This window comes from Elephas maximus, chromosome 20 (assembly GCF_024166365.1).
Source record: "Elephas maximus indicus isolate mEleMax1 chromosome 20, mEleMax1 primary haplotype, whole genome shotgun sequence".
Lineage (NCBI taxonomy): Eukaryota > Metazoa > Chordata > Mammalia > Proboscidea > Elephantidae > Elephas > Elephas maximus.
Genome location: NC_064838.1, coordinates 36,916,827 through 36,934,082, shown reverse-complemented (window position 1 = coordinate 36,934,082; position 17,256 = coordinate 36,916,827). Strand labels below are relative to the sequence as shown.

Here is a 17,256-nt window from a genome sequence, read left to right as displayed (position 1 = left end):
CAGTCCTTTCTGGAAACACAATAGAATAAATCTTTCATTATCCTCTGCTCTGATTTCTTATAACTAAAGCTCTTTTTTTGTTTTCTGATACCTTGGTATTTAAATAAAAAGAACACATGATGATAGTAAAGGTTTTTCTGGAGATGTGCTTATCACATAAGACTGAAAGTTCTTAAGTTGTATTCCTACCTCAGAAGAGAATTTCTTTGTAGATATGTCTAACTACCATCGGAAATTAATTGGGAGAATATGTTGAGGCTTACTCATTTTCTCTCCCAAATATTTGAAATAGAGAATGATGGGAAGGTAGAGATCCCTCACAGCCTAGTCATAGCTCTGCCTCACGTTCGTTCCTGGAGAATTTTGCCTGTCATTTGATCCATCAGTCTAAGGTCACACAGGGAATTCAGGGTTTCGTGCATGTATGAACTTTGCTGTAGGCCATGTGAAAGAAGCTGGAAATCGACTGTAAACAGAAGACAAGCCTTAGGAGCCATGTGTTGAAGTCAATTTCTGTATGCTTCCAAAACACAACCTGGACTTAAGATACTAATCAGAATTCCTAATGACTGTTGTTGCTAGGTGCCTTCGAGTCGGTTGCAACTCTTAGTGACCCTAGTTCAGGTAAATAAGGATCTCTGTAAAGAGGAGCAAAGATGATGATGGTAAGACACAGAGTAAAGTAGCTCTCTTAGTAGCCTGTCTTCCCTCAGAGACACATTCTAAATGGGTTCTGAGGTGTGCAGAATTTCTAAATCTCTCTACTTTTCTCTAGAAAGGAAACAGAAACCCAAGAGTAAGCTTAATGCGGGCCAAGAAGAATTCCGTGGATTGTAAGCTCTGTGACAGCAGAGGCCATACTGTTGTTCATGTTGTTCACTATCCCCAGCAACTAGATCAGTGTGTGCATATATATAGGTGCTCAATAAATACTTGTTCAGTATGTGACTGAATAATGAAAGATTCTAAATTTTCTGGAAATAGGAAGGATTTCCATTGAAATAGAGCATCTTAAATAAAAAATTTTAATTGAAGTATAATGTACATACAGAATCATAAAGTTGATGACCTTTCACAAACTGAATATATTCACGGACCTAGTACCCAAATCAAGATATAGACCACTGTCAGCACCCAGAAGCCCCCCTCACACCCCACTCCCAGTCACTACCCATCCAAGGATAACAACGATCTTGACTTCTGACACCATGGTTATGTTTTGCTGATTTTTGAACTTTACATAGGTAGAATCATATATACCCATTTGTGTTTAGTTTCTTTCACTCGTAATATCTAGGAGATTCATCATGTTTGTTGCGAGTAGCAGTAGTTCGTGTATTCTCATTGCAGTACAGTATTCAACTGACTGGCTATACCACAATTTATAATCCATTCTATTGTTGATGGATACGTAGGTTGTTTTCCATTCGGAATTACAAGTAGTGCTGCTATGAATGTTTTAGTACCTATCTTTTGGTGAATCTATATGCATTTCTGTTAGGAAAGAGTAGAAATACTGAGTTGTAAAGTATGGGAATGGTCAGCTTTAGTAGATACTACTAAACAGTAGAATCTTGCTTAATAAAGTAGAGGATCAATGAAAAGGAGGAAGACCCTCATTGAGATGGGTTGACACAGTGGCTGCAAGAATGGGCTCAAACATAGCAACGATTGTGAGGGTGGCGAAGGACGGGGCAGTGTTTCATTCTGTTGTACATAGGTTCGCTGTGAGTTGGGACTGACTCGACGGCACCTAACAACAACAATTAAGCAGTTACCAGATCACACTCCCACCAGCCGAGTTCCACGGCCAGTACTCCTTGGTCAGTCCACCACCACCACCACCACCACCACATTCTTCTGTTGAGTTCATTCTGACTCATGGTGACCCCATGTGTGTCAGAGTAGAACTACGCTCCACAGGATTTTCAGTGGCAGATTTTTCAGAAGTAATCGCCATGTCTTTCATCTGAGACACCTCTGAGTGAACTGGAACCCTCAACCTTTTAGTCAACCGCTGGGTGCATTAACGGTTTGTACCACCCGGGGACTCCCCTTGGCCAGTACTTGATACTATATGCCTTTTTCATTTTAGTTGAGCACGTTTTCATCTTTATTTGCGTTTCTTTTTTGTGAAGTGCCTATTCTAGTCCTTTTGCTCATTTTTCTATCAAGTTGTCTGCTTTTTTCTTAATAAATTTTTTATATGATCTTAATACAAGTCCTTTGTTCTATGTATGGAATGTAAAAATCTTCTCCCATTCTAGGGGTTGTCTCTTCACTATCTTAATAGTGTCTTTTGGTGAAAAGAAGTTCTTGATTTTACTTAGCCCAATCAGTTTTATTCTTTAGGACACAACTTTTTGTGTCCTTTTGAGAAATTTTTACCTACTTCAGATTCTTGAAGATATTCTGTTGTGCTTATAATAAGTCTTCATGTCTGGTAGTGTAAGTTCTCCGTCTTTTTTAAATTAGAATGTTAAGGCAGAAGGGAACCTTCGTTCTGATCTTTTCGTTCTCAGCCTTTTGCAAGTCCTGGATCCCTGATGGACACTCCGGAGCCCCTGCCCAGTAGTGCACGTGTGCACATATACATCAGATTTTCCGACAGTTTCAGGGGGTTCACAGACGAATCTGAGCCTATTTGTGGGCCCCTTGTTAGAGGACCCCTAATCTACTTCCTAACCCTTTGCAGACGAGGACATTAAGGCTCAGACAGAGGAGTCATACTATAAGTCTGTGACCCGGCTGGAACCAGAATCCAGCTCTCTTGTCTCCTGTTCCGCTGCTCTTCCTAACACAGTTTCTGGCTGCCATCCAAGGGAGAGACGGTTTTTAATGGAGGTTTCTATTCACTAGCAGCAAAAAACAGCTGCATGGTGACACGCATGTACTTTATGTATTTACCTTCAGTGTTTAAGCCCCAGGGAGAGTGTGATGAAGTTTTTTGAAGCTGAGCTGGGAATTGTCATGGTGGATGCATATTCCTCCAGCTGTGACTCAGTGCCCTGGGGCTGCTGTATTGAACCCCACTGTCTGCAACTACCTGTGTGCTATTTGGTCTCTTGATTGGTTCTGGCTAGAATTTTGAAAAGCACCTTACATAATAAGTTTCCAGCCTCAATGCTCAAGTGGGTGAGGTTTACCAGAGTGGTTGCTCCAGGGAGAAAATTAAAAGGAGTGGAAGCAGGGGAGGGAGCTCCCAACTAGACTGTGTCGGTTTGCAAGAAGTCAGCTGGTAGACAAGCCAGGCCAGAGTATCTAGAAATATTCATTAAAGCTTTTACTGGTACCCTGCCTTTTTACCTGCCACTGCCTGCAGTAGCCTCTTCAGAGGTTCTCAGTGGACTCAGCAGCTTACAGGTAGCAGGGTCAGGTATTTTCTAGACATCACTGAAACCCCAGTGCTAGGAGTTTCCAGAACGAATCCTGTTACCTTGTCAGTAGTGCTTACCAAAGAGCATGGCCAGGGATGTACATTTTATACTTTGGCAGTGCAGTGGTTAAGCACTGAGCTACTAACTGAAGACGGCAGTTTGAGCCCACCAGCCACTTCATGGGAGAAAGAGGTAGTAGTCTGCTTCCGTAAAAATTTATAGCCTTGGAAATGCCATGGGGCAGTTCTTCTCTATCCTATATGGCTGCTATGTGTAGGAATCGACTCAATGGTAATGAGCTTGGTTTCAATGGGCTTTTATATCCCATGGTGAAAAAGGCTGTTTGCGTGTTTGAGCAATACCCTAAACTACGGACACCCTAAAATTCCTCAGTACAAAGGAAGACAAGCCCTAACGCCAGCCGTCAGAGTGATCCTATTAGATGCGGCAAATAACATTGTATTCATTTTGTCCAATATTCCTTCTTTCATATCAGCCCCCAGAGCCTCTTTTCTGTTTCATCACGCATTTGTGATGAAAACAGGAGCGGGTGCTAGAAGGTCACATATCCAAGGAATCAACATTCGCTCGGTCATTTCAGAGGTGTATAGTGAGCACCTACCATATGCTGGTACTGTACTAGGTGATGGGCTACAGAGAAGAATAGGACAAGGACTCTGTCCTCAAGGGGCTCCCAGTCTAGGTAGAGGGACAGCAGGTGGGTGAACTGACAGGCATTGTACTTTGTGGGAAGTGCTATGATTGAGGTAAGCCTGGGTACCCAGAGGAGCGGCATTAGAATCAACCTGGGAGTCAAGGAAGGCACTTCCTAGAGAAGGAACTCTGAAAGGGTTTGGAGTCTCCCGGGTGGGAAGTGATGGGCACAGCATCCCTTCTGGGCAGATAACAGCATATGCAGTGATGCAGAGACGTTGAATTGGGGGTGCTGAGATGGCAGGCGTTGCGATACAGAAAGGGGGCTGCAGACCTAGTCACATACCGAGTCTTGTCTTGTTCCTACCTTTCTCCTCCTTAAAATTCAGATGCTGCCAATGTACTCGTCACTCAAAAGATTCACTTATCCCAGTAGCCCAATTATCTTTGGCATCATATCACAGTTTCCATGGGTACCTAAATCAGAATCTTCCCCCCACATTAATCCCTGGTGGCCTTTGGTAAACTTCAGCGGCTGTGGTCCCTGAGACCCCGGTAGTCAGTCATCGCCGCCCGGTTCCAAAGACAGGTCTCTGGTCAGAATGTGAGCGATGCTGTCACCAGGCTTGCATGCTCAGCAGGCCTCCGTTGTCTCACCCTCTCTTCTTCTCTCTCTTAGGCATGAAGAAATCGGTGATTTATAGTTCATTAAAACTACACAAAATGTGGAGAGGATGGCTGAGGAAAACCTAATTTTGCTTGCTTTTATGTCTGTTATGTAGAGATGAATAAAGTGACCTTTTTGACGGAACGGTGTTTGTTACTTTGACTCATTGCTTGATTTTGAAGATAACCTTGGTTTGATAATATTTTATTTTTGAAAGGTATGTATCAGACATTTATCCAGGTGGGACCTAAATATCTTTGAGGGCTTCGCATCGGCGGGAAAGAGCCTACTTTACCTCCCAAACTATCTGGATCCCACTTCCATCAGAGCTTCACTGCGGTCTGTATTCCCTAGGCCTAGGAGTGTCAGCAACATGAAAACTATACGTACACTTGTGAATGAAGCAGCCCTGGACTGATCACAGGCTCAGGAATGTCCTCTTTCTGCCTGTCTTGTTCTTTCTGTTCTTGATCTCCCATCCTATTCACTTGTTTTTATTCCAGCAAGGCCTCAGAAGCATCGCATCAACGTCTTCCTTACAGCAACCATAAGATAGATACTATTATTATCCCAGCTTTACAAATGAAGAAACTGAGGCTCAGAGAGGTCGGGTGATTTGCCCAAAGTCACACAGCTAGTAGTGGTAGAGCCAAGATTTGAACCCACATGGTCTGCATCCAGATGGCTGTGTACTTAACCACTACGCTATACTACCTCTTTAAGCACATGGCTCAGTTGGTAGTAGTTACTGTTGTTATTTTGTTTGACTGATACCTGTCTCTTGGAGTTCTGAATCTTTTATTCACTGCCCATTGACTAAATAAAGCCTGGCAAACAAAGTTATCTCTCCAATTTCTGGCCCACACTCCCTAAAACAGTGTCTCAGAATTTACAACTGTCTATCTAACGAAAAGCCTGATTTTGAAAAGAGAGCTTCTCTACAGACTGAGAGTCCTGGCTTCTAGTCAGAACACTTCTCTTTAATTAGCCAAGTGGCCCTGGAAAAAGTTTTGGATTCGGTAACCCAAGAATCCTGAGCAGGTCAGGTCTGCCACACATCAGCCAGGTGACCTTGGGCTGTGTCTTAAGGTGCAGATGGATAGCTCCCTCACTTAGCTCTGGGACAATCAGCCTGTGGGAGCCTGAAGGAAACATGGGTTGTCAAGACCTCACATGGAAGAGAGCCCAGCATAGGTGGGCTGCCTCCTCAGAGGTGTATGTCAGAGCCCAGATGACCTCAGACGGCAGTCCAAATAGCCATGTCCTCAGGGAGATTCTTTCGTACTCTGTCAGGTAGGAGTTGCTGAGGGTTCTGGATGGCCAGAGTCCTGGACTGCAGCTCCCTCTGGATTGTGAATTCTTCATTCCACCTTGAGGTAACAACATGGCCAGTGAATCTTCAAGCCCCAGGTCTCTCACCTGAGCCCTGCCCCTCTCTACTCTCCATCCCCTCACTCCCCCACCCCCGAGTTGGTGGTCATCTTAACTACCAAATGCCACACTGAGCAACAAGCTGTGCAGGGCTGCATCTTATCAGACACACTGTATTAGACCAAGGGGAGATCTCACCAGCGTAGGTCCTCTGTCCTACCAGGAGAGTACGGAGCTACTCTAACCTGCAGAAATGTCCATTCCCCACGTTTCAACCTTGTGGTGAGGAGTACATGAATAATGTAGTTCGCAGGCACAGACAGGTGTCTGAGAAAGTACTTTTAACTAGTGAAACAGTGTATAATCAAAACCAAACCAGTTGCTGTCGAGTCAATTCCGATTCATGGCAACCCCTGTGTGTCAGAGTAGAACTGTGCTCCATAGGGTTTTCAATGGCTAATTTTTTGGAAGTAGATCACCAGGCCTTTCTTTCGAGGTACATCCATGAGTCAGAATCAACGGCAATGGATTCTAGGTGGATTCTTACCACCAACCTTTCACTTAGCAGCTGTGCATGTTAACCATTTGCACAACCCAGCAACTCTGAAGGAGTGTATAGAGAAAATGAGCTAACATTTATTGGGGGCCTATAAATGTCAGGTGTGATAATCTGCTTCATTTAATCTGTACCCTAGACCAGCAACATAGCTTTAATTCCCATTTTCTTTTTTACAGCCAAGGTAACTCAAGATTAGAGAGGTTAAGTAACAGGCCCATAGCTAGTAAATGGCAAGGCTGGGATTTAAATTAACGTCTGTCTGACTCAAAAGCCCGTTCTCTCTCCAGCATGGCACCCCATCTTTAGCCCTTGCCTGCAAAATGTGGGTAATTCTCACCAGGCTTATCCAGATGACTTCTCTGATTATTTTTAACCATCGCTAGCCATGGGGCTCAAGATACCTGGTGTATTTTTTTCCCCATTTCTATTTTTCTAATCCTTCTGAGATCATTCCTAGGTGTCAGAATCGATGGGAAACATAGAAATCATTTTTACTTCCTCACTTTACAGTGGGATAAATAAGTCCCAGAGAGACTGACTTCCAAGGCCACATGTATTTGTTAACAGCCTCAACTAAAACCTGGATCCAATATGTCCTACTTAATTCCCCTTTTAGTTCAACCTGCTGTTCTACCCATCCAGGCTATAGGCCTAGGGCTCCAGTTGGGGGGCAGTGGTAGAATTCTCACCTTCCATGCAGGAAACCTAGGTTCGACTCCCACCCAGTGCACCTAAAGTGCAGCCACCGCCTGTCTGTCATTGGGGCTTGCATGTTGCTATGATGCTGAACAGATTTCAGCAGAACTTCCAGACTATGACAGACTAGGAGGAAGGGCCTGGTGAGCTAGTCCTGAAGATTAGCCAGTGAATACCCTAAGGCTCCAAAAGGCTTGATCTGCAACCTATCATGGGAATGGCACAGGGCCAGGCAGTGTTTACTTTTGTTGTGCTCTGTGTGGGGTCACCATGAGTCAGGAGCTGACAACAACAGGGCTTCGGGAGCATTTATGAGATCAAAGGAAACGATCTTGGGGTCACTATTCTTTTAAAAAAGATGGATCTCACCACTTAATTGTAACTTCTAATGTTAACTTTAACCACTGTCCTTAGCCACTTCTTGTATAACTAACTTACTATAATAATTGAGGTATGGATAAAAGAAAGTCTTTCACTGAAATTGCAGGTTATAAATGGGTTATTTAGCAGTGGGTCAGAGAATGTGACAGGTGGAAAAGCAGGAAGAATCTAAAGGATATTCTCAGAACAATTTAACTAGTGTTAATTCGAAGCCGTGGTGGCACAGTGGTTAAGAGCTCGTTTGCTAACAAAAAGGTCACCAGTTCAAAGCCACCAGCTGCTCCTTTGAAACTATGGGGCAGTTTTACTCTGTCCTATGTGTCACTATGAGTTGAAATCAACTCAAGGGCAATGGGTTCAGTTTTTTTTTTTTTTTTTTTCATGTTAATTCAATGTCTACCAAAAATAAAATGTTGCTAAGCACTGCTGGAAACTGTGGTGGTGTAGTGGTTAAGTGCTACGGCTGCTAACCAAAAGGTCAGCAGTTCGAATCCACCAGGTGCTCTTTGGAAACTCTATGGGGCAGTTCTACTCCGTCCTATAGGGTCACAATGAGTCTTCCTGGACTCAATGGCAACGGGTTTGGTTTTTGTTTTTTTTTTTTTGGAAGCAACGTTGGGTTAGAGAGAGATGGGATATCCCAAGATGGCTATACTTGTGAACCTGCCCTCAGTACGCTTGCAGTCTATCAAGTAGAGAGGACAGTATTTGCACTCATACCATAAGATGAGAAGTGATCAGTGGTGTGAAGAGAGGTTGATTCATTTATTGGTTTAGCAAAGGTTCATTCATTCATTGATTTAGTCATTCAACAAATATTTGATAAATGCTTACTGTGTGCCAGGAACAGGAGCCCCAATAATAAGACATTGTCCCAACTCTAAGGACCTTACAATGTGGAAGAGTAGACACGTAAGTAAAATGGGTATTATATTTCTCTGATAAGTGTTTAATTATAAGGGTAAATACCCTGGTGGTGCAGGGGTTAAGCATTTGGCTGCTAACCGAAAGCTTGCCAGTTCGAATCCACCAGCTGCTCCTTGGAAACTCTATGGGGCGGTTCTACTCTGTCCTATACCTATAGGTTCACTATGAGTTGGAATTGACTTGTTGGCAATGGGTTTTGTTTTTTGGGTTGTCTTTTTTCTTTTTTTATATGGTGCTTTGGAGGTCCCTGCGTTCAGCTGTTAACGAAAACGTTAGAGGTTCAACTCCACCTAGAGGAGCCTTGAAAGAAAGGCCTAGTGATCTACTTCCAAAAAATCAACCATTGAAAACCCTATGGAGCACAGTTCAACTCTGACACACATGGGATCACCATGAGTCAGACTCAACTCCACCGCATACATAAAAGTAATGGCAAACATTGGTTGAGCCCTCGTACTGTGCCCAGGTGCTGTTCTCAGCCATTTCTATGTATGTATTCATTTAATCCTTCCCAAAACCTCCTGTGGTAGGGACTCATTATTATTCCGCATTTTCTGTATGAGGAAACTTGTGCACAGTTTCACAGCTAGCAGATGACAGCCAGGATTCAGAGCTGGGCAGTCTGGCCACAGAGCCCTCCCTTGTCACCTCTTGACTAAACTGTCTCCATCTCTTAGTGTTCCCCAGTCTGAAGGGGAGAAACAAGTGATGTCCAGCCTGTTACTTTAACAACAAGTAGGAATTACCCAAAGGAGAAGAGAGAGTATCCCAGGCACAGGGAAGTACATGTTCAAAAGTCCTGAACAAGGGACCACGGTATGTTTAGGAAACTAAAGTTACTCAAGATGAAGAAAGCACCAGGTAGATCTCGCACAAGGTGAGGCTGGAGAAATGCTCAAGGCCAGATCATGAAAGGCATCCTACATTAGTGTGTTTATCATTATCCCAAGAGCAGCAAAGAGAAAACCACTAAGGGATTTTGAGCTGAAAAGTGGCAAAGCTGGATTTTCATTTTATAAAAATCAAGATTTTTTGCAATGTAATGTGGAGAATGGATTAGAAGAGGTAAGACCAGAAGCTGCTGTGATCATCCAACTGAGAATGGCGGTCTAGGGCAGAAGCACTGAGAATGGACGGAAAGGGACAGACTCAAGCAGTGTTTTGGAAGTAGAATCAGTACAACTTAATTGAATATGGAGAAGGAGGAGCCAAGGTTCTGGCTGGGGCCACTGAGAGGATGGTGTGCTATTTCCCAAGCATCGAGAGAAGAGCAGATTTTGGGTGGCGTGAAGACGGTGATAAATTCAGGCCTGGGCATGTTGAATTTGGGGTGTCTGTGGGAGATGTTTAGCAGACAGGTGGCTACACGATGGAGCTGGAAATGTAAATGTGGGAGTTAGCAGCTTAAGGTTATGGTTATGGTGATTAAAAACACCGTGGGAGTGAATGGGATGCCCCAGGAAGTCTGTAGAATATGGAAAGTAGAGCGCCAAGGAATATTACTTGGCCATAAAGAGAAATGAAGTTCTAATGCGTGCCACAACGTGGGTAAACCTTGAAAACATGCTGAGTGAAATAAGTCAGTCATAAAAGGACTAATAACTGTATGACCTCACTTATATTAAATAGGTAGTAGATAGAAACCAAAGCTTATTAGTGGTTACCAGGGGTGAGTGGGTGGGGGGAGAGTTACTGCATAAGGGCACTGAGTTTATCTTAATGGTGGTGGAATAATTCAGAAAAAGGATAGTGATAATGGTTGCACAACGTGAAGAATGTAATAAATGTCACTGAATAAGACGTGTAAAAATTGTTGAATGGGCAAATGTTTTGTGTATGTATGTTCTTATTACAATAAGTAAAAAATTTTTTTTTTAGTTTTTTAAAGAGAGCCAAGGTTAGAACTCTGAGGAACATTAGCATAAAAGGAATGGGTACAGAAACCTGAGGGAAAACCAGGAGAACAGGATGTCAAATCATACAGGAGATAATAAGGATGTCTTAAATTGTGTTATTGCTCTCCTGAATAATCTCTTTTTCTGCCTTGCAGCGTCCCTCCCTGCCAGAGGATTGAGCTCCCTAGCTCACTGATGCCAGGTTTGGCCTTATGACTTGTTCTGGCCAATGATATGAGAACAGGAATGACATGTGTCACTTCTGAGAAGGAACTTTAAGAGTCAGCCCAGAGTTTATCATGTCTCACTTTCCCTCTGCCATAGGATTGACAATGTTCCAGACAGAGGCTGCTTTATCAGCCTGGGCCCTGGAGGGAAGGCAACATGCAGCAGAGCCACGGCTGATCCATAGGGACAGTTAGCATAAGTGAAAAACAAACATTGGTGGGTGTAGCCTCTGAGATGTTGGAACCACTTGTCAACTACAGCATAGCCTAGTCTATCCTGACTGAAAAAGTGGGAAAGGTCAGATTCAGATGGGAAGATCAAGAATGGCTTCATGATGTAAATTTATTTTCAACAAAGATGTCAAAACAATTAAATGGGGGAATAGTCTTTTCAACAAATGGTGCTGAGACAACTGATACCCACATGCAAAAAATGCAGTTGGGCCCCCTACCTCACACCATATATAATAACTAAAATGGATATCATAGCTAAATTTAAGAGGTAAAAGTATAAAACTCTTGAAGAAAACACAGGGGTAAATCTTCAGAACCTTGGGTTTGGCAATGGTTTCCTGGCTATGACACCAGAAGCCCAAGTAGCAAAAGAAAAAATAGTTAAACTGGATTTCATCAAAATCGAAAACTTTTGTGCTTTAAAGGACACTATCAAAAAAGTTTTAAAAAATTAAAAAAAAAAAATTAAGACACCTGGAGCAAAGGGGAATGAAGAACACCAAAGACACAAAATATTAGCCAAAGAGACATAAAGGGCCACATAAACCAGAGACTCCATCAGCTTGAGACCAGAAGAACTAGATGGTGTCTGGCTACCACCAATGACTGCCCAATCGAACACAACAGAGAGTCCCTGATGGAGCAGGAAAAATGTAGGGTGCAGAACTCAAATTCTAGTATAAAGACCAAACTTAATGGTCTGACTGAGACTGGAGGAACCCGGGAAGATATGGCCCCCAGACTCACTGTTAGCACAGAACTGAAACCATTCCCAAAGCCAACTCTTCAGACAAAGATTAGACTATAAAATATAAAAATGATGCTCGTGAAGAGAGTGCTTCAAGTAGATACATGAGACTAAATGGGCAGCTTCTGTTGGGAGGCGAGATGAGAAGGCAGAGGGGAACAGTTGCTGGTTGAATGTTTGAAATCTGGAATGGAAAGGAAGAGTATGCTGTCACATTATAGGGAGAGCAACTATGGTCACAGGACAATGTGTGTGTAAATTTTTGCATGAGAAACTAACTTGAGCTGTAAACTTTCACTTAAAGCACAATTTTTAAAAAAAGTTTAAGGCAACCCACAGAATGGGAGAAAATATTTGCAAATCATGTATCTGATAAGGTTCTTGTATCTAGAACATATAAAGAACTATTACAACTTTATTGTTAATTTATGCTGATGACTCTATAAGATTCTTTGGACTCGGGCAGACATGGCTGTGGCAGCATGCTTGTCCATTTTCCCATTCTTGCTTATTCCGTAATATTTCCTTGGACTCAGGCAAACGTGGCTCTGGCAGCATGCTTGTCCACTTCCCACTTTTGCCTTTTTGAACATATGCCAAATAGAACTTTCTTTTTGCTTTAAAAAAAAAAAAAAACTATTATGACTTTAATCAAAAGACAAATAGCCCGATTTAAAAATGGGCAAAGGATCTGAATAGACATTTCTCGAAAGAAGATATACAAATGGCCAACAAATATGTGAAAAGGTGCTCAACATGTCCGTCTGAATGCTTTTCACAGGAATTATCTCATTTAATCCTCATAGCAGTACTGTGAGATATATATTTTTATGACCACCGATTTACAGGTGAGGAAACCCTCTAGTCTCTCCAAATTCTGGTTTACATTACCTACCTGGCCCTGTGGAGTTTAGGATTTTGACCCCTGCTCCTTGGCAAAGTTCATATTTTTCATACTGAAAAACTAAATGAGATCAAATGCATAGAGTTCTTAATTAATCTAAGTCTTAATTCAAAGACATTGATTAAACTTTATAATCAAATTCATTTACATTGTGATTTAAATACTTAATCCTGGTTTGATCCCTAGCCCAGAAGATTGCATGTAAGTTTTTCTTTGGTAAGTACATTCTAGTAGTTTAACATAGCCTTATTCTACATCTTTCTTACCTCAAAGATAATTTTAAGGCTTTCTTTTTTCAGAGAACCAGATGCTAAAAATAATTTGTTTTTCAAATTTTGCTGCTATTTCAGAATATGCAGCTAATTGGAACAGATAACTGTGAAATTTCCTGGAAAGTAACCCATTTCCAATTCAGCAGGTCGGTGAAGGTTGGGGGTTAATGTTTTCACTGTATTTATTAGGAGGGCAATCACAGCTACCACAAGCATAGAGATTTCAATGGCTTTATTTAACCAGAACAATAAGTGTATGTTTTCCAGATATTTTTATTTAAGACAAAGAAAAACATGAGATTTTTTTTCATTAAAAGAATGGGAACTTTTAAAATGTCTAACTCATTTATAAATATAAAATGTGTTTATTAAAAAAAAAAAATGTCCTAAGCAAGTTGTTTCAATCAGACCAGCATGTGAACCTCAAAATATGTGAGGTAGCTAATGCTCTTCTCAGTTTCTCCTTCCTCTTTATTCACAGCATAGAAGAGAAAGCAATCCCACTCTCCAGGACCCAAATCGTATCTCCACTTAATAAATTAACTTGTCCAAAAGAAATACATATTCTTTCTATGGTTATTGCTATTCAAAGCTTAATTACCAGCTCAGAAAGTGACCATGTGTTCTAAAAAGGAAAGGTGTGGCCTGGGAGGTAGTCAGACTTAGTTCAAATTTCAGCTCTACTGTTCTACCTGGGGAGACCATTTGTTCTCCAAGAAGTTGCCTTTCTTCTATAAAAAGTAATACCTGGCGGAGCCAAGATGGCGGACTAGGCAGACGCTACCTCGGATCCCTCTTACAACAAAGACATGGAAAAACAAGTGAATCGATCACATACATAACAATCTACGAACCCTGAACAACAAACACAGATTTAGAGACGGAGAACGAACTAATACGGGGAAGCAGCGATTGTTTCCAGAGCCTGGAGCCAGCGTACCAGTCAGGTACGGCACAAGCACAGAGAGCGGCTCCACCCCCCTGAACTAACCCCGGGAGGGGGACCAGCCGGTTCCACGGGCGGCGTGGGACGCAGCCAGTAGGAGAAGTCCCCAGGAGGCAGTGACTGGTCTTGGAGCAGAAAGAGCAGCGTCCGAGCCGGGGAACCGTCCCGCAGGGATTTGGACTGGACGCAGCGGATTTTCTGGAAAAACTAGTTTCCCAGTGATGGCTCGGAGACAACAATCCATATCAAACCACTTAAAGAAGCAGACCATGACAGCTTCTCCAACCCCCCAAACAAAAGAATCAAAATCTTTCCCAAATGAAGATACAATCTTGGAATTATCAGATACAGAATATAAAAAACTAATTTACAGAATGCTTAATGATATCACAAATGAAATTAGGATAACTGCAGAAAAAGCCAAGGAACACACTGATAAAACTGTTGAAGAACTCAAAAAGATTATTCAAGAACATACTGGAAAAATTAATAAGTTGCAAGAATCCATAGAGAGACAACATGTAGAAATCCAAAAGATTAACAATAAAATAACAGAATTAGACAACGCACTAGGAAGTCAGAGGAGCAGACTCGAGCAATTAGAATGCAGACTGGGACATCTGGAGGACCAGGGAATCAACACCAACATAGCTGAAAAAAAATCCGATAAAAGAATTAAAAAAAAATGAAGAAACCCTAAGAATTATGTGGGACTCTATCAAGAAGGATAACCTGCGGGTGATTGGAGTCCCAGAACAGGGAGGGGGGACAGAAAACACAGAGAAAATAGTTGAAGAACTCCTGACAGAAAACTTCCCTGACATCATGAAAGACGAAAGGATATCTATCCAAGATGCTCATCGAACCCCATTTAAGATTGATACAAAAAGAAAAACACCAAGACATATTATCATCAAACTCACCAAAACCAAAGATAAACAGAAAATTTTAAAAGCAGCCAGGGAGAAAAGAAAGGTTTCCTTCAAGGGAAAATCAGTAAGAATATGTTCTGACTACTCAGCAGAAACCATGCAGGCAAGAAGGGAATGGGATGACATATACAGAACACTGAAGGAGAAAAACTGCCAGCCAAGGATCATATATCCAGCAAAACTCTCTCTGAAATATGAAGGCGAAATTAAGATATTTACAGACAAACACAAGTTTAGAGAATTTGCAAAAACCAAACCAAAGCTACAAGAAATACTAAAGGATATTGTTTGGTCAGAGAACCAATAATATCAGATATCAGCACAACACAAGGTCTCAAAACAGAACGTCCTGATATCAACTCAAATAGGGAAATCACAAAAACAAATTAAGATTAATTAAAAAAAAAAATACACATAACAGGGAATCATGGAAGTCAATAGGTAAAAGATCACAATAATCAAAAAGAGGGACTATATACAGGAGGCATTGAACTGCCATATGGAGAGTGATACAAGGCGATATAGAACAATACAAGTTAGGTTTTTACTTAGAAAAATAGGGGTAAATAATAAGGTAACCACAAAAAGTATAACAACTCTATAACTCAAGATAAAAATGAAGAAAAACGTAACGACTCAACTAACATAAAGTCAAGCACTATGAAAATGAGGATCTCACAATTTACTAAGAAAAATGCCTCAGCACAAAAAAGTATGTGGAAAAATGAAATTGTCAACAACACACATAAAAAGGCATCAAAATGACAGCACTAAAAACTTATTTATCTATAATTACCCTGAATGTAAATGGACTAAATGCACCAATAAAGAGACAGAGAGTCACAGACTGGATAAAGACACACGATCCATCTATATGCTGCCTACAAGAGACACACCTTAGACTTAGAGACACAAACAAACTAAAACTCAAAGGATGGAAAAAAGTATATCAAACAAACAATAAGCAAAAAAGAAGAGGAGTAGCAATATTAATTTCTGACAAAATAGACTTTAGACTTAAATCCACCACAAAGGATAAAGAAGGACACTATATAATGATAAAAGGGACAATTGATCAGGAAGACATAACCATATTAAATATTTATGCACCCAATGACAGGGCTGCAAGATACATAAATCAAATTTTAACAGAATTGAAAAGCGAGATAGATACCTCCACAATTATAGTAGGAGACTGCAACACACCACTTTCGGAGAAGGACAGGACATCCAGTAAGAAGCTCAACAGAGACACGGAAGATCTAATTACAACAATCAACCAACTTGACCTCATTGACTTATACAGAACTCTCCACCCAACTGCTGCAAAGTATACTTTTTTTTCTAGCACACATGGAACATTCTCTAGAATAGACCACATATTAGGTCATAAAACAAACCTTTGCAGAGTCCAAAACATCGAAATATTACAAAGCATCTTCTCAGACCACAAGGCAATAAAACTAGAGATCAATAACAGAAAAACTAGGGAAAAGAAATCAAATACTTGGAAAATGAACAACACCCTTCTGAAAAAAGACTGGGTTATAGAAGACATTAAGGAGGGAATAAGGAAATTCATAGAAAGCAACGAGAATGAAAATACTTCCTATCAAAACCTCTGGGACACAGCAAAAGCAGTGCTCAGAGGTCAATTTATATCAATAAATGCACACATACAAAAAGAAGAAAGAGCCAAAAGCAGAGAACTGTCCCTACAACTTGAACAAATAGAAAGTGAGCAACAAAAGAATCCATCAGGCACCAGAAGAAAACAAATAATAAAAATTAGAGCTGAACTAAATGAATTAGAGAACAGAAAAACAATTGAAAGAATTAACAAAGCCAAAAGCTGGTTCTTTGAAAAAATTAACAAAATTGATAAACCATTGGCTAGACTGACTAAAGAAATACAGGAAAGGAAACAAATAACTCGAATAAGAAATGAGAAGGACCACATCACAACAGAACCAAATGAAATTAAAAGAATCATTTCAGATTATTATGAAAAATTGTACTCTAACAAATTTGAAAACCTAGAAGAAATGGATGAATTCCTGGAAAAACACTACCTACCTAAACTAACACATTCAGAAGTAGAACAACTAAATAGACCCATAACAAAAAAAGAGATTGAAACGGTAATCAAAAAACTCCCTACAAAAAAAAGCCCTGGCCCGGACGGCTTCACTGCAGAGTTCTACCAAACTTTCAGAGAAGAGTTAACACCATTACTACTAAAGGTATTCCAAAGCATAGAAAATGACGGAATACTACCCAACTCATTCTATGAAGCCACCATCTCCCTGATACCAAAACCAGGTAAAGACATTACAAAAAAAGAAAATTATAGACCTATATCCCTCATGAACATTGATGCAAAAATCCTCAACAAAATTCTAGCCAATAGAATCCAACAACACATCAAAAAAATAATTCACCCTGATCAAGTGGGATTTATACCAG

General features: G+C 41.0%; 1 protein-coding gene across 7 annotated transcripts in view; it reads left to right on the top strand.

The window, feature by feature from the left end:
- TAMM41 (TAM41 mitochondrial translocator assembly and maintenance homolog) overlaps positions 1–4,836 on the top strand; it is a 63,029-nt gene extending 58,193 nt beyond the window's left edge. For 6 of the 7 annotated variants that reach the window (XM_049861862.1, XM_049861859.1, XM_049861856.1 and 3 more), the window contains one exon: positions 4,711–4,836. In XM_049861862.1, coding sequence (XP_049717819.1) covers positions 4,711–4,784 — 74 coding nt within the window. In that variant the 3' untranslated portion in view covers positions 4,785–4,836. The remainder of the gene's footprint in view (positions 1–4,710) is intronic. The other variant, XM_049861858.1, reaches the window with a different exon arrangement.
- The last annotated feature ends 12,420 nt before the right edge of the window (positions 4,837–17,256 follow it).